General features: G+C 35.5%; 1 protein-coding gene across 2 annotated transcripts in view; it reads right to left on the reverse strand.

The window, feature by feature from the left end:
- Nucleotides 1-18853, reverse strand: part of FCHO2 (FCH and mu domain containing endocytic adaptor 2) — a 123841-nt gene extending 104988 nt beyond the window's left edge. The window contains exons 1-2 of one of the 2 annotated variants that reach the window (XM_073235168.1): nucleotides 18670-18853; nucleotides 3212-3303 (exon numbers count right to left, since the gene is read on the reverse strand). In XM_073235168.1, the coding sequence (XP_073091269.1) occupies nucleotides 3212-3303; nucleotides 18670-18702 (125 nt within the window). In that variant the 5' untranslated portion in view covers nucleotides 18703-18853. The remainder of the gene's footprint in view (nucleotides 1-3211; nucleotides 3304-18669) is intronic. The other variant, XM_073235172.1, reaches the window with a different exon arrangement.
- Nucleotides 18854-19328: the final 475 nt, after the last annotated feature.

Consider the following 19328-nt stretch of genomic DNA (forward strand, 5'->3'; position numbering starts at 1 on the left):
ACCAAAGGAAAAGGGATTGAGGAGGACAGGGGGAAGGGAGGGATAAAGGGGAAAAAAAGGGGCATTATGATTAGCACACATAATGGTTGTGGGGGTGCTTGGGGAGGCTGTATACAGAGCCTTCTCTGTATACAGAGAAGACAAGTAGTGATTCTATAGCATCTTACTACACTGATGGACAGTGACTGTAATGGGGTATGTGGGGGTACTTGACTAAGGTGGGAGTCTAGTAAACATAATGTTGCTCATGTAATTGTAGATTAATGATATCAAAGAAGAAAAAAAACAGGGTATGCTGTATAATTTGCTTATATTTGACCTATAATATTCTATAATTTTCTTCACATAGTTTTTTGTATATTTTTTGTTACATTTATTTGTAATTATTTCATCTATTTGGTACCTATTATAAATGATATATTTTCTTCCAAAAAAAAAAAAAAAACACATGTATGTTACAAGAACCAGCAAAGGAAAGAAAAAGCTATATATATCATGCAAACACTAACCAAAAGCAAACTGTAATAACAACAAAGTGGACTTCAAGGCAAAAAACACTGCTAGAGATAAGAAAGGATACTTTATAATGATACAAAGTTCAATTCATCTGAAAATGGAATAGTTCTAAATTTGTATTCACCTACTAACATGGCCTCAAATATATAAAGCAAAAACTGACATAAATACATGGATAAATACACAAAAATCACAATCAAAATGAGACATTTTCATACAACTCTTTCAGGAATTGATAAAATGAGGATTAAAAAAAAGAAAAACCAGTGAGCATATATTACAGTTAAACAACAGAATTCACAAACCTACCATAAAACATACATATAGACCCCTATACCCAAAAAATGCAATATATAGTCTTTTCATGTTATATGCAGATATTTACCAAAATTTACTCTATCCTGGTCCATAAACCAACTGTCAACAAATTTCAAAACACAGAAATCATAGTGCATTCTCTAACCACAATGCAATTTAGCTTGAAATCAATAGCAAAAATTTACTTTAAAAATTAACATATATTTGGAAATTAAGAAACACACTTCTAAATAACCCAGGAAGAAAAGAAAGCACAATGAAATTTTATACTTAAACTAAATAAAATGAAAATTCTACTTCTCAAAACAAGTGGGATGCAACAAAGGTAATGCTTGAGGGAAATTAATAGACATAAATGAGTATCAGAATCACGAAAAAAGGGCTAAAAATCATGAAGCATCTATCTCAAAAAGTCAGGCAAAAGACAGCAACTGAATACAAAGTCAAAGAAAATAAAGAACAGAAGTTAATGAAATAGAAAATAAATATACAAAAAGAAGGGATCAACGAAGTCAACAGTTGGTTCTTATAAAAGAACATTAAAACCAACAAATGTCAAATGAGATTGATCATGAAAAAAGAAAAGGCATAGATAATGTCAGGAATGAAAAGTGGAACAGATCCTGCATTTTAAAAGTTCACAGAAAGATATTAAGAACAACTTTTTGCCAATAAATTTGAAAATTCAGTTGAAATAGAAGAATTCCTTAAAAATATAACTCATAAAACTCACAGAACTGGAATATCTGACTAGTCATAAAGCTATTAAAAGAATCTGAATATGTAATTTAAAACCTTCCGACAATTTCAAAACCACATAGCTTTACCAGAAAATCCTATGAAATATGTAAGAAACTATAACCTTCCCCAAGTTTTTCCAGAGAATATAGGGTATGCCCTCCAACTCATTTTATGAGACCAACAAATCTTGACACCAAAACCTAACAACGACAGCTAGACAAAGAAATTTTCAGGCAAATCTCACAAATATAGATGCAAAAATCATAAATAAAATAGCAGCAAAATGATCCACCAATACATTAAAAATGGTAATACATCTCCACCAAGTTGGGTTTACACCAGTAATGGGAAGTTAGTTTAACATGCAAAATTCAATAAAATTCAGATTGAGGGAAAAAATAAAGAGAAAAAAAAATCTATCTGCTCAATAGATACAAGAAAAATATTTAACCGAATTTAACATCCACTCACGATTTTAAAGAAACAAAACCCTTACCAAAATAGTATTGTAAAAGGGAATATCCATAATCTCGCTAATAGTAGGAGAAAACTTACAATATATTTAAGAGTGAAATATGAGAATGGAAAAAGACAAGAATGCCTGACATCACCGTTTCTATTCAGCATTTCACTGGACGTGTTAAGTCACTACAATGGGTCAAGAAAAAGAAATAGAAGGTATACGGACTGGAAAGGAAGAGAGAAAACAGTCATTTGCAGAAGGTCATTTATCCACATAGAAAATCCAAAAGACTCTGCAGCTAAATTATCAGAATAGGCAAGAATTGCCAGGTTGCTGCACACAAAGTCAAAATAGAGGTTTTCAACCTAGTCAGAGAGATTAGGAAATGCATCCCTGGAGAAGTAACCACATTGCTGAGCTCTAAAGGATATATAGGCATTCTAAGTGAAGACAGAAATAACATGACAAAGTCTGGACTGGAAGAAGCTTGTCAATAAAATGGCCAATGTCTCTGCAGAGGAAAGAAAAAGACTAGTGTGAGCTTAAGTTTGAAAGGTACTTTGCAGGTCAGACCATGCAGGCCTATATTAAGAACAATGAGAAGCCTTTGAAATGGTTTCAACAGAAGAGGTAATACACTACTCCGCAGTTTTAAAAAAACACAATTACAGCGCAGAGAATAAGTTACAGAAGAACAAGAATGAATGTAGATAGACCAGTTAGGAGTTACTGCTGCACTGCAGGCAACATTGATGATAGTTTGGATCAGTGAAGTTAGAAATTCATTGTATCAGAACATCGGCACTGAGGGCCTAGTAAGGGCAGGAAAGAGAACAGTAAGAACAAAGACAAAAACTCCCTACCCTTATGGGGTTTATTATATATTCTAGTGGGAAGAGATAGACAAATAAGTAAAATATTACTCGCATTCAGATGGTTGTTTCGTGCTATGAAAAAAAATTATGCAGAGGAGGGGGAGTGGAAAGAGAGTTTGTCTCACTGCCCACAGAATCATAAAGCAATTAGATCCTGGGTAAAGAAGGGATGACCAAGAGTCCTGGAATTCTTCTGGTGACTGATATAAACAGGACTAAAAGGCATAATGATCTCAATTATTTTCCAAAATTTAACTTGGTAATGAACAGTTAAATGACTTATTAAAAAAATACATACCTTTCTCTTACAAAATCTGCTAGTTCTTTTGTCGATATCTGTCCATGTTTCATATTATGGTAAAGGACATCAAAGCCACTATTTTTTTCCCCCTAAAATATAAAAAGATTTTTATTTTAACAAAAAAAGAGACCAAAATAACTTAAGAATAACCCCACATTAACTTATATGCAATTCTAATGCTGAGGTGAGATGTTTTTCCTTAATTTAACATTGTTGGTCTTTTTATAACTTTAAACTGTATTAAAGAATACTATATACTTTGACAAGGTTACAATTTATTATATATACATATACATATACACAATCACACCCATAAACACTATAACCACTCATAAGGGTATATTATAAAATTAAATCTGAAATTTATTTAATATGTAGCATAATTTAGAAAAGATAAACATAGACCTTGTAAAATACATTACTGGATCCCATTTCAATTCATTTAATATGCATTGAGGAATTACTGATTTCTTAACACAGTCTGTGTTTAAGATAACTAAACCTTGACTTATGAGCCAAGACAGCATTACTAATGACATAAGCACTGAACACCACAAAAAACTTCATAATCACTAATAAAAGTTTTTCAGTAAATTTAACTTGAGAAGTGAGAAAGGAGATAAAACTTAAACAGAAAAGCACTAATAGCCTATTGTCTAGTCTTCAAGTATTAGGAAATTAACAGAACCAGACCACTATACAATCTCAGAAAACCTCTACTGCTGTTTAATTCAATGAACACTAAATTAGCAAGTCATAGCAAAAAAAAAAAAAACATTAGAAATATCAATTTTAAAGGTGAAAAAGCCTACTAATAAATTAAGCTCATGATAGCCTCTTCAACAACTGATGCTGGCAAAACTGGACAGCTACATGTAAGAGAATGAAACTCAATTATTGTCTAGTTCCATACATAAAAGTAAACTTGAAATGGACCAGTGACCTGAATGTAAGTCATGAAAGAATAAAACTCACAGAAGAAAACATAGGCAAAAATCTCTTGAATATAAACATGAGCAACTTTTTTCTGAACGCATCTCCTCAGGCAAGGGAAACAAAAGCAAAAATGAACAAATGGGACTACATCAAGCTAAAAAGCTTCTGCACAGCTAAGGAAACCATCAGTAGAACAAAAAGGCATCCTGCAGTATGGGAGGACATATTCAAAAACGACATATCTGACAAGAGGTTAACATCCAAAATAGATAAAGAGCTCTAATGCCTCAACAACCAAAAAGCAAATAACCCGATTAAAAAAAAGGTGGAGGATCTTAACAGATACTTCTCCAAAGAAGAAATTCAGGTGGCCAACAGGCACATGAAAAGATGCTCCACATTGCTAATTATCAGGAAAATGCAAATTAAAACCACAATGAGATATCACCTCACACCAGTTAGGATGGCCAACATCCAAAAGACTAGGAACAACAAACCCTGACAAAGATGTGGAGAGAGGGAAACTGTCCTACACTGCTGGTGGGAATGTAAATTAGTTCAACCATTGTGGAAAGCAGTATGGAGGTTCCTCAAAAAACTGAAAATAGAAATACCATTTGACCCAGGAATTCCACTCCTTGGAATTTACCAAGAGAAACAAGATCACAGATTCAAAGACATATGCACCCCTATGTTTATTGTAGCACTATTTACAATAGCCAAGATACAGGAGCAACCTAAGTGTCTATCAGTGGATGAATGGTTAAGGATGTGGCACATATACACAATGGAATATTATTCAGCCATAAAAGGAAAACAATCCTACCATTTGTGACAACACGGATGGAGCTAAAAGCTATTATACTCAGTGAAATAAGCCAGGCAGAGAAAGACAAGTACGAAATGATTTCACTCATTTGTGGAGTACAACAAAGCAAAAACTGAAGGAACAAAAACAGCAGCAGACTCACAGACTCCAAAAAGGGACAAATGCTTACAAAAGGGAAAGGGGATGGGGACAGCAGGCAGAAAGGGAGAAGGGGATTAAGGGGCGTTATCATTAGTACACATAATGTAAGGAAGGCATGGGGAAGGCAGTATAGCACAGAAAAGACAGTTACTCTATAGCATCTTACTACCCTCATGGACAGCGACTATAGTGGGATATCTGGGGGACTTGGTAATATGGGTGAATGTAGTAACCACAATGTTTCTTATGTGAAACCTTCATAAGATTGTATATCAATGATACCTTAATAAAGAATAAATATTTTTAAAAATTCCTGATAAGGGGAATGAGGTTTATTTACTAATTTGTTTACTATAAAACACAATATTAATATAGTAATAGTAATAAAACTTAGAAACAAAACTAGTCACTGCTCTTCACTTGGAAAGAAAAGGAAAATTCATTCTAATAAGGATGAGATGCAGAAGAAGCCTGTTGAAAAAGCACTAACTAAAAATAAAAACTCTGCATGACTAAAAATCTTTTTGTCATTTATTCCCATTTGGAGACCATTTACTGAGTAATGAATCTGACTCCAGGCACTATTTTCTTTAACAATGTCACAAACCTATTAATAAAAATATTTACTGATCATGAGCTTTTTCTTTGGCACAAACTAAGCAAAAAGTTTAATATTTCAAATGACACTTCTCTACACATACATATCTAAACACACACATACATACAATCTTTTAAAGAAAAATTCCTCTGATGGCAAAGTGGCTAACAAAGAACCCAAGTTTTATGTCACCTTGTGAAGAATTACTTTGTAGCTTTGATAAGAGATGATAGTGTATTAAATTTATACATATTACATATATGAAAAAAAATACAGTAGGAGCATTAGAGCTTAGATCTAGGCCCATTTGGCTTCAATGTCTTCACCTGAACAAGACATTAAAAATTCTGGGGAAATGGGGGAGATACTACCCTTGAAACTATAATAACAGCTCATTATAATTTGGCCACCATTTGAGATTACCCAGTTTGAAGGTTTTTTACTTAAAGTATACCCATGCAGATTCTTTAAGTTTTACAGTAGCCATCAACCTTTTTAGTAGATGGTTCTAATTCAAAGAAAAGCAAAATAACAAATATTTCTGAATTGCATATCCATTTTATCACCCCATTCCTTTAAGTGAGTATGTTCCTGTTTTTCAAACATCAAGTTTTTTTTCTTATATTCTTTAATGCAAACAGGCAGAACTTGATTTTCTTTGGATAACTACAAATACACAAATGTACAAGTAATTTGACAACAAACTTTTATTATCACAATTACAACTAGCAATGTCTGCTAATTTTCAATATTTTACTAAAACTATAAATCATTCATGCACTTTGACCAAGCAATTCCCTTTTAGAAATCTGTACCACAAAAACACACAAAGACAAATGTGGAATAATATTCACTGCAGTACTGTTTATTATAGTGAAAAACCAGAAACAACTCAAAACACCCATTAAGATTACTGGTAAAATAAATGACAGTATATCCTACACTGAAATCCATGACTATAGTAAAAAATAAAATTGCAGATTTTTAAGAATTAATTTTAAAAATCTGTCCAGATATACTGTCAATGGAAAAAAGACTCAATTATCATAATAGCCAAAAATAACCTAATGTTGGGAACAACTTAAATGTCCATCAACTGATCAATGGACAGACAAAATGAGGTATATCCATACAATGGAATATAATTCAGCAATAAAAAGGAACAAACACTGACACACACATTTTAATGGATGAATCAAACACTTTATTAAGTGAAACAAGTCAGACATAGGAGACCACATATTGTATGATTCCATTTACATGAAGTGTCCAGAACAGGCACATCTACAAAGCAAGTGGATTTAGTGGCTGCCTACAGCTAAGGGTGGAAAAGAGCACTGACTATAAAAGAGGGGGAGAGATTTAATTATTAGGAGGATGAAAATGTCCTAAAACTGATTTACGATGATGGTCGCACAACTTAAACTTACAAAAAAATGAATGAATTGTACACTTAAAATGGACACATTTTATTATACATAAAATACGTCTCAATGAGACTTTTTTTGAAAAAGCAAGGTATGAAACAGTATACATAGTAGGATTTCATTTTCATTGATAAAAAATAACGTATACACAAAAGGAATCTGAAAGCATATACAGCAAGCTTCTAACAAAATTATTTCGGGGTAGTGGAATGATGAGCACAGATTAACTTTCTAATTCTAAAAAAATTCATAATAAGTAAATAAATAAGCTAAGACTTTAATACAGAAGTAACTGAGTTAAAAGCTACCATGACAGCAGTTTTTAAAATGCAATTTTCTCCCCAATATACTACAACTGTTGACATTAAATCTCGATTATTATGGCTTGTTTTTCTTCTGCTGCTGCTTAAATTTTTAGATTTTCCTTTTCTATAACTTTTGAGATATAATTCACACACCATACAATTCACCATTTAAAGTACTCAATGCAGTAATTTTAAGGATATTTACAGACTTGTGCCATCATCCCCACAATCAATTTCAGAACATTATCATCACCCCCAAAGAAAAACCCATAACCAAACAGCTAGATTTTTAAGAGTAGGTATTTTCTCATCAGTGGCAAGCTTATCTTCAGCTGGCTTATTCATTAGTTTAACAAACATTTAAGTAAATACATATGTCCAGAAAATATTTTGTAAGCAAATGTTTAAAGCAGCATTATTTGAAATAGCCAAAAGACGGAAACAACCCAAATGTCCATCAATGGACAATGGATAAGCAATATGTGACATATTCATACACTGGAGTATTATTCAGCCATAAAAGGAATGACGTACTGACACATGCTACAACACTGATGAACCCTAAAAACACCATGCTGAGAAAGTAGTCAGTCACAAAAGACCATATACTATATTATTCCACTTATATTAAAGACCAGAATAGGGAAATCTATAGAAACAGAAAGTAGATTAATGGGTTGCTTGGGGAAGGGTGAGGTAGGAAGTGATAAAAGGGTACACAGCTTCTTTTTGAGGTAATAAAAAATGTTTTAATATTAACTGCAATGATGACTGCACATATCTGTGAATATAATATGTAAAATATATCTCAATAAAGTCAAAAAGTTAAGTAAATACTAATAAATTCTTGCAAAGAAATTTTCAGTATTAACTGACAAAAACAGCTATGAATACCACTGCTAGTCCAAGAAGCATAATCAACAATAGTTTACACTAAGACAGGCTCTTTTATCTGCTGGTCTCAACACATTTTAAGAGGTAGCACTCTCACAGAAAATCCACTGACTTTGACCTGGGGCAAATAAAATTTCATTATAACCCAATACAAACAAGCATTACAAATCTTTGAAATAATTCCTTATAAAAACTACATATATTAGAAATTATAATTACAGAAGGCAAAGTTTCACCATCCTCTGAAGATACAAGTCCAGAATCACACAGGTCCTTTCAGAACCTACTGTTTCCTCTCCTTTTACCATTCTAACTTAAACAACATCACTGCAGTTAACAGTTTGTTCTATTACCAGATTCCTTTTTGCATACACACAATTAAATGTTAGTTTTTAATACAAAAATAAGATATTATGCAAATTGCTTTACACCTGAATTATTAACTGAGGTTTAACTGAAAAGATAGTTAAGTTGTTAAGTAAAGTCACCAAAGATATTTTTTTAGTCTAATACAGTCTACAAGTGAGATATCCTTTTTTCAAGTAAAAAGTCTAAATAAATCATCAAACCTATTTTGGAGACTCAAAGGTATCCTTTTCTGGTTGACTTGGTAACAATGATTTTGTACTTAGGAAGTGTTAAAAATAGATACAAAATACAATCTATTTACACTTGAAGAAAAACATTCATGTCTCTACTAACAATGCTATCACATTCATTTTTTAATGAAAATAGAACCATTTATGTACCTGGGTTTTTAAAGATCCTGCAATAGTAATGGTGGAAAAACACAAAGCTATAACTTCCACAGATTTTAGTTAATGGTTTGAAACTTCACCTTCAAAGAACCTTAAAGGACAACAGTAAATTAAACACTAAAAATACTAAATCTGGCTATTCTTCACTTCTCATGAGCTCAGGAGCTGGAAAAAAGGCAGTAGAGTATACAATCAAAATATGAATTTAAAAGTTGATTTTACTTAGTTTACTTCTTAATTTTTGTAAAAAAAGATTTTGGAAAGGGAAGAGTCAGGAGCTGCTCTCCTATAAACAACAGCAACATGCCTAAACCTTCCTCTCAACTCCAAAATACCTCAAAAATAAATACCACTTCCACCTCTTTAGTTTTCCTTTTACTGGAACTCTCACTGACATTTATTAGATAACCTTGGACAAGTCACTGCAAAATATAACATTAATATGTGTTTGGTATAGTCTCACTTTAACCTGCCTGCTCTGAAAAGCATGACAAAACATTGAAATAATTTTAAGGCTATTTTTTTTCTTTGAACAATGGTCCCTCTAGTGAAGAATCTTCTAGATGCTTTTGATGGGAATTCAACAAATACGCAATAACAGCTCTCCAGTGCCACTTTTGCCTTGAAAACTGCTAGAAAGAAAAGGATAAAAATAAATGCAAGCAGTTTTTCTATAAGTAAACAAGACATTCAACCACAAGTTACAATCTCTTCCAGTAAATGTTAGTTATATTTATACACTGAAATTTTCAGACATGATCACTAAAACTATCCTGCACAGCTAATGACAAGATATTGCTAAAGCAGAAAACAGTGAACTGTCACTATTTGCAGAAGACATAATATTACAACAGAAAATCCTAAAGACTCCACCAAAAAACTGTTAAGAACTAATAACTGGATTGTCAGCAAAGCTGCAGGATACAAAATTAACACACAGAAATCTGTTGTTGTCCTATATACTAACAATGAACTATCAGAAAAAGAAATCAGGAAAAGAGTTCCATTTACAACTGCATCAGAAAGAATAAAACACCCAGGAATAAACCTAACCAAGGAGATGAAAGACCTGTACTCGGAAAACTGTAAGACACTCATGAAAGAAATTAGAGAAGACACAGGGAAATCTATCCCATGATCATGGATAGGAAGAATTAATACTGTCAAAATGGCCATCCTGCCTAAAGCAATGTAGAGACTCAATTCAATCCCTATTAAAATACCAATGGCATTTTTCAATGAACTAGAGCAAAAAATACTTAAATTCATATGGAACTACAAAAGATTCCAAATAGCCAAAGCCATCCTGAGAAAGAACAAAGCTGAGGGTATTATGTGCCCTCACTTCAAGCTGTACTACAAAGCTACAGTAACCAAAACAGTATGGTACCAGCACAAGAACAGACCCACAGATCAATGGAACAGAATAGAGAGCCCAGATATAAACCCATGCATATATGGTCAATAAATATATGATAATGGAGCCATGAATATGCAATGAGGAAAAGGCAGTTAACTGATGCTGGGAAAACTGGACAGCTACATGAAAGAGCATGAAACTGGATTACTGTCTAACTCCATACACAGAAGTAAACTTGAAATGGATCAAAGACCTGTATGTAAGTCATGAAACCATAAAACTCTCGAAGAAAATAGAGACAAAAATCTCTTGAACATAAGCATGAGCAATTTTTTCCTGATCACATCTCCCCAGGCAAGGGAAACAAAATAAAAAATGAACATGGGACTACATCATACTAAAAAGCTTCGGTGCAGTAAAGGACACCATCAGCAGAACAAAAAGGCAACTGAAAGTATGGGAGAATATATTTGCAAATGAGTCAATCTGATAAGGGGTTAAGATGCAAAATATATAAAGAACTCATGCCTCAACACCCAAAGAACAAATAACCCAATTAAAAAATGGGCAGAGGACCTGAACAGATGTTTTTCCAAATAAGAAATACAGATGGCCAACAGGCACATGAAATAATGCTCCACATCACTAATCATCAAAGAAATGCAAAACAAAACCTCAATGAGGTATCACTTCACACAGGTAGAATAATGGCCACTACCCAAAAAGATGAGAAATAACAAGTGTTGGCAAAGATGTGGAGAAATGAGAACCCTCCTTACACTGTTGGTGGGAATGTCAACTGGGGCAGTCACTGTGGAAAGCAGCATCAAGGTTCCTCAAAACACTAAAAATGAAATACCATACAACCCAGTAATTCTATTCCTAGGAATTTACCTAAAGAAAACAAAATCCCAGATTCAAAGAGATATATGCACTCCCATGTTTACTGCTGCATTATTTACAATAGCCAAGTTATGGAAGCAACCTAAGTCTCCATCAATAGATGACTGGATAAAGAAGATGTGGTACATATACACAACGGAATGTTATTCAGCCATGAAAAAAAAAGAAATCCTGACATTTGCAACAACATGGGAGGACCTAGAGGGTATTAGGTTAAGTGAAATAAACCAGGTGGAGAAAGACAAATACCACATAACTTCATTTGTGTGTGGAATCTAAAAACAAAACAAAACAAAATGAACAAAATAGCAGCAGACTCACAGAAACTCAGAAGTGACTGGTAACTGCTATAGGGGAGGGGTTGCGGTGGGTGGGTAGGAAGGGTGAGGGAGATAAAGGGGCAAAAAATTGTCAATCATAATATAAGTTGGTCATAGGGATGATAGTACAGCATGGAGAACACAGTTAATGATTCTGTAACATCTTCCTATGCTGACAGATAGTAACTATATCAGTGGAGGGTGAGGATTTAATAATATGGGTAACTGTTGAACCACTGTGTTGTACACTTGAAGCCAATATAAGATTGGATATCAATGATACTTCCAAATAAAAAAAATGAAATAAAACAGTGACTAAAGATGTAAAATGAGCACTGCTCAGCAGTTATAAACTATTTGATGCCAGTACAAAAGTCACTTAAATATGTTTGTTGGTTGACTCAAAGAAATGAATCTTGTTACACTAAAAAAAACTATTTTCTCACCTCTCAGATACTCTTCCCCTATCTTCTTAATTATAACTCATCTCTTCAAGTTAAGTCCTTAAAGCCATCTAAATTAATATTATATATTTTCAACAAAAATAGCAGGGGCAAACAGTTGTGAGAAAATTTGTTTTCCTATCTTTCAAATTTTCTGTAATGTTCTGTAAGTGAATGTAATTTTCATTACTTTCAAAATTAAAAAAATAAAACAATTTCAGCTTTCTCAAAAACTTCAGTCTATGCTTGCAAAGACAGAGAAGGTTACCTTCTTAAACTGTCATCTTTTTCACATTAATACTTAAATCTCAGCCTCATAATTCATAAAAGGAAGAAAACAAAAACAGAAACTAGAAGTAACTAAATGTCCAAAAGGTGAGTGGCTTAAAAAAAAATTACGACCTATCCATTCGATGGAAACCTATGCAAGTCACTGAAAATAGTTTCAAAGAATATTAAACAAACAAGAAAAATGCTTGATGGTAACATCATTTGAAAATACCAAGATACAGAATATACAGTAAAACCCATTTTGAATTTCGTGTTTCCAAAGAAAATCTTGTAAGATAGAAGAAATGACTATACATTTTATTTTTGCCTATATTCTTCTGTTTTACCTATCAAGTAATAATTTTTACCTTTTTGTATCACTGTTCTAAAATCCTTCCCAAAATGAACTTATGCAGCCAAATTTGTATCAATTTCTCACTTTCAAATTTCTCCTGTGATTCAAAAATACAAAATAAACTACTCCACCCCCCCAAAAAATATCTAAGGGCCTCACAATAAAATCTAGTGCCATCTAAACTACTGTAATTTTATAATGTCTACCTGTCAAGTCTACTTGAATCAAGTTAGGTGAATCTGTAATATGCATTTTCATAGCTTGATAAGAGTCCAATTTGGGCATGGGTAACTAGCAAACAGTTACACAAAACATATTTTAACTTGGTGTATGTTATTTGATTGTATATATACATAGGTTATGTCTGGAAGGTTACATAAGAAATTGGTAATAGTGAGTGCATTTGGGGAGCTCTCCATGGCTGCAGAAAAGGACAGATATATTATACTACATTCTTTCTGTACCTTTTAAATACTGAATCATGTGAATTTTGCAAATCTGTTAATTAATGTATATATGTAAATATATATACATATATACTTTTTAAATTTTTATTATATCATCCAGTTGGGTCATATCCTAAGCAGGTACCCCAACTACTATACTTGGAAATTTCAAGTTATAAAAACAAAGTCTACATTCTGTATTTCTATTGTCACCTCAACTAATTTTCTAATGGTATGTATTTTTAAATTTTCATATAGATAAATAACCTCAAAGACTGTGTTTGTGTGTGTGTGTGTGGTTATGCATGGTTGTTAGTCTCATCCAGGATACTAAATTTAGATTAAATAATCAAGCAAAAACATAATAATATTTTGCATTCCAAAGTCCTATTAATAGTAACTGCAGATTTAAAAAAATGTTAATCCTCCCAGCTTATCTGTGTAATGATATATCAAATTTTGGATATATAACAAACAGCTGCAATTTTATTTAAAAGTAAAGTATGACAATACCAGTGAGAGCCATGAGTAAGTAGAATGAGATTTCTGTATTAACTAAATAGTAAAAGAAATAAGGAAAAAAATTAAAACTTCAGGATAAAAATACCTAAAATAATTGCTACTCATTCTCTCTTGATGTGCTGACTAGAGATAATCTTTGGAAAAAATCGCCTAACTAAAAATGTCATTGCAATGTGATGCATGTTAAAGAAACCTGGTGTCTCTAGCAGATTTCTTCATATCTTACACAGACTGGGATTATATAAAATTAAGTTTATAAGGTATTATATCAGGTACGTTGTGCTTGCTTATTTTTTCCATTATGAAATCTATTCCTTAAAAACCATTTTTAACGCCTGAATTAAATAAAATGGGTCTATATAAAAATACAAACCCATTTTACTTAGTATAGCACAATGTTGACAATGTTGACATAATCTCAAGAGTATTATAAACTAGCAATCAACTCTAAGAAGCAGTGTATAGTGACATTTCCTCACTATAATATTTGTCAATAACTTTAAAGTTACATAATCTTTTGAAAGGCTAACAACTGTTTTTATATACTAAAGGCAATGGTGTAGATTTCTGTTATCAAAATTATTTTTGCTGTCCAATTTTAAGACAGAAGAATAACATTTTCAACTTGATTATCAATGGCACTACCCGTTGTGGCAAAAACTGACTTATCAGCAACAAAACACCTGCTGTGTAGGAAGTGCTGAATACATTTTTCTCTTCAAAGTACAGTATTAAGAAAAAGAATTTATATGTAGCATATAGCTTTAGGAAAATAAAACTGTGAGGAAAAAGACAGGATGTGCTGCTCTCAAAAGAAACTGAAGAGAGTTTCAATAATTCAAACTTTGCTCTAACAAAATGCCACAACAAAAAGGTTTGTCTTTATGCAGGGAAAAAAAAACAATTAATAGGTTGTTTTAGTAGAAACCTTAAACTTTAAAGGTTCCCATTACTGCACTTTGACAAAATTTATTTTGTTCTGACAGTGCCACCTTAAATATTGGGGGAGAAAGGTGGAATTATTATATTAAGTTCCCTATTTTAAGAATTTATTTTATAAATGATCCTGGAATACATAAATTTTTAAGTTGTCTTCAACAGAAAACTATCAAATTGTCTGAAGTTATTTATTTAGTTTCTAGACTTTCCTAGTTCATTTAGCCCTCTTTTAGAGCTTTTTAAGCTCCATTTTAGAGAGCTATCAGTCCCAATTCCAGGATTGGAAGTAAATTAAAATGTAATCTAACTATTTGTACTCAATAGTGAAATGAAGGCAAAGACAAACATAAATCAGACTTGGTATTCTCTCTAGATTTCAGATACCCAAATTTACTCCTGTTCCTCTATGAAGAGACACAAGCAAGAAGCATGTAAAAACTTGTTCATAGAAGCATTATTTATTAATTGCCAAAAACTCAAGGTAGGCTATATTCTAAGCTCAATTAACAAAAAACAAAAGACAACTAACTTTAAAATGTTACTGTGCAATTTGGAATTAAGTTAACAAACTTCAAAAACACATTCATGCACCAAAACATATGCAAAACATTATAAAAATGTCAATTTTTAAAGGATCCTTAAAAAATTTTTAATTGCTACTGTAAAACCTAAAGTCTAAAATTGATAGGTACACAGACTAACAGAATTGATAGGCAAAACCTAAAATTCATATGAAATTGTAAGGGACCCAGAATAGCTGAAACAGAAAAAGAGGCCCAAAACTGGAGGGCTCATACTTACTGATTTCAAACCTACTACAAAGCTATTGTAATAAAAACAGAGTGGTGCTAGCATTAGGATAGACAACGAAATGAAAATGAAAATGCAGAAACAAACCCATGACCATAGATGGTCAACATATTATTTTTGACAAGGATGCCAAGAACACTGAATGCAGAAAGAAAAGCATTTTCAACAAGTGGTGCTGGAACAACTTGATACACCTCCAACACCAAATGAGATGGTATATTTCTTGCCTATATATATGTATAACAGCAACAATATTATACACAGCAGTAATAGTGTAAGTTCATTCGGGTACCAGATTCCAATGTATGTAAATATGTGGGAGGGGTATTCCCACACATACGTAAGCAATTCTCCAACACCAGCACGGTATTGGAGAACTCAACTCAATTCTGATGCTATCTGCCTGGAGACAGCACCAGATTCCCAGGTTAAGGGGCTCCATCCTACAAAACTGCCTTTCACCCCCCACTCCAGACTCCGGTCGCAAGCCCCAAGCAGTCACCTTTGCTTCTGACCTACTGGCTACCAACTGGAGGTTTCCATGACCTTCCCCTAAGGTTCCATTAATTTGCCAGAGCAGCTCATAGAACTCAGGAAAACACTTAACGTTTACCAGTTTAACAAAGGATATCGTAAAGGATACCAGTTAACAACCAGATGAAGAGAGACATAGGGCAAGGTCCCAAATAAAAGAGCTTCTATCCTAGTGGAGCCTGGGGCCTGACTTGGTGGCATGCGGAGGCTTTCTTTCTCCGACCAAGAAGAGCGGGAAGAAGCAGGATGCAACCGAGCAGAGAGAGCAAGCTCTTCTGGGTTTTGTGAGGGCTTCACTGCAGTCATTATTGACTAAATTATTGGCCATTGGCTGATTCAACCTCTAGCCCCTTAGGTGTAGGTCTCAAAGTCCTCATTAACATGACAAAATACCCACTCACTAGTGAAAGAATTAAATTGCACCTTTTCTGGCAGCATACACAAAAATTAACTTTGAATGGATCATAGGCCTAAAGGTTAAGAACTAAAACTATAAAACCCATACAAAACATAGGAGTAAATCTGTGTCCTTGGGTTAGTTAAGATTTCTTATATAAGACAACAAAAGCATAAATGATAACGGAAAAATTAGATCAATTGGACTTCATCAAGACTTCATTAAAATTTAAAACCTCTGTGCTTCAAAGGACACGATCAAGAAAGACAACCCACAGAATGGGAGAAAATATTTACAAAATCATGTATCTGATAAAAGACATGTACCCAGAATATAAATAGAACACTTACAAAGCAACAATAAAAAGACAAATAACCCCATCTAAAAACGGGCAGTGGATCTAAACATATTTCTTCAAAGAAATATATAAATAGGCAATAGCACAAGATACTCAACATCATTAGCCATCAGAGAAAGGCAAATCAAAACCACAATGACACATTTCACATCCATCCACAATAATAAAAAAGGCAGATAAGTGTTGCCCAGCATGTGGAAAAACTGGAACCCTCAGACATTGCCAGTGGGTTTGTAAAATGTCTTTGAAATCTTGGAAAACAGTTTGGCAGTTCCTCGAAATGTTGAACAGAGTTACAATGTGACCAAGCAATTTCATTCCCAAAAGAAATGAAGACGCATGTTCACACAAAAACTTGTACAAAAATGTTCTTGATAGTGTTCATTATTCATTGTTACGAACATTCATTCATTATTCAGCAAAAAGTGAAAACAACCAAATGTCTATCACCGATGACATATGAATAATAAAAATGGCATGTATATTCCAAGGGAAATAAGTACTGATCCATGTTACATTGTGGATGAAACTTGGAATCACACTAAGTGAAAGAAGGTCACAAAGGACCACATATATGACACCATTTATATATGTCCAAAATAGACAAATCCATAGAGACAAAAATCTACACATCAGTTAGTTACCTAGGGCTGAGGTAGGAGGAAAATGGGTAGTGACTGCTGATACAGGAATTCTTTCTGAGGTGATGAAGTTGTTCTAAAATTGATTGTGGTGATGTGTGCACAATTTCATGAACAAAGAAAATATCTTTCAATTGTACACTTAAGTGGCTGTGCTATATGGATGTTAACTGTACCTCAATAAAGCTGTTAAAAAAAAGTAATGTCTAGTATTTATGCCGCTTGTGGAAAACAAGAAACAAGACAAGTGACTATGAACTGATTGGATTACTAAGTAAATCCATGCTTGAGACTCCTAGGAAAAAGGATTTAAGACACTTCTTATTCACTGAAAGATTACTCCTTTAAATATTTCTAAATCTTAACTAGAATGGAATTGTAGTACTTGGAACTGTCCGGACATAAAATGAGATTCACCTAAGATACCTGAATAACATGTTACTTCCCCAGGCATGGCTCATCCATACTTCCCATTACAAAAAACAGTAACTGCAAAAAAAAAAAATACTCCACAGGGAGAGTGGGAAGTCATTCTCAAAGAAACACCTAATACTAAGACTGAGGTAGGAGGGGTGTGGAAAGAATGAGGAAGGGGAAGGAGCACAGGGGACAAGGGGAAGTCTCGGTGCACTTAAGCCCAAGGAATTCAGTTACATTAAATTCAACTTTTATACGCTTTGCGAACAGGCCCAGAGGCAAAGTCCTGGACGCAGACCAAAGATCCGAGCTGCAAGGCCGAGAGGAAGTGCTGATCCGGCCCAAGCCCACACGGGATTTCCAGTGGAAATGGGGGACGGAGGGAGCAAACGGGCTAAGATGGGGGACTGCGGTGCGGGAAGGGGGAGAGCCCCTCAGCCGGGTCCGGCCAGCAATCGCCGGCCGCACACAGCTGGGGGCGGCCGCGGAGAGCGCCCGGCGCCCCGAGCCTCCGACAGGGCCGAATCCCATCTCCCGCCCCATCCGGCGCTTTGTCCCAGCGCTGGCGGCGGGCGGCCCCTCGGCGTCCCCGCCGCGGGCTGAGGGGCCGTGCTGACAGCCTCCGCCCCCCGCAAGGGCTGCGAGCCTGCGAGCCTGGGCGGCCGGTGACCCGTCGCCCGCCGGGCTTCATCCAGGCAGGACCCGGCGGCGGTGGTCCGAGGACGCCCGCCCAGTCCGCGGAGCCGCCGCCGCCGCCGCCGCCGCCGCCGCTCGAAGCGCACGCAGGCCGAGGTCAGGCGCAAAAAGCCGCGGACTCCGAAACCCACACAATTTCCAACATCCTTCTCTTACCCAAAAATTCTCCACGAAATGCGCCATGACCATCCTGCCGCCGCCGCCGCCGCCGCAGCCGCCGCGCCGGGTTCCGCGCGTCCGCGCCCTCCCGCCGCTGTGTAAACACGGGTCCGGCCCCCTCGGCGCCCCCGCCTTTCACCGCGCCGCCGCCGCCGCCGCCGGCTTCTTCCCGGAGACCGGCCCGCGCCCTCTAGGGCGCATGCGCCACCTAGCGGCTGCCGCCGCACGGCCAGCACTTAAACGCCACGGCCCGGTTGCGCATGCGCTTCGGACTACATGCCGGGGTTTTAGTTGCCTTCCTCACTCCCCAGCGCGGGTGCGGCCGAGGTTGAGTATTCTCTTGGGAATGGTGGAGAACCAGGTCCCTAGGAGTCACCGGGGAGGCCCGCACCCTTTGCAGTGTGAAGGGTACTGGCCCAGGGACGGAAGGGAGAGAGGAGCCAGCCAGCAGCTGTGGAGCCGGCTACCTGGCTGCCCACTCTATTCCTCCTCACAGGTTTCACTTCCCCGGCCTTGGAGTATCTCCAAAGGACCTAAGTCTGGGCCAACTGGGATCAGGGAAACTTGGCTTCCAGCCACCCGAGGAGACTCTGAGAAACCTTGGTCAACAGGGTGTCTCTCCTTGACCGGGAACTAAGAATCAAAACAAAACTTTA

This window comes from Manis javanica, chromosome 1 (genome assembly GCF_040802235.1).
Source record: "Manis javanica isolate MJ-LG chromosome 1, MJ_LKY, whole genome shotgun sequence".
Taxonomy (NCBI): Eukaryota; Metazoa; Chordata; class Mammalia; order Pholidota; family Manidae; genus Manis; species Manis javanica.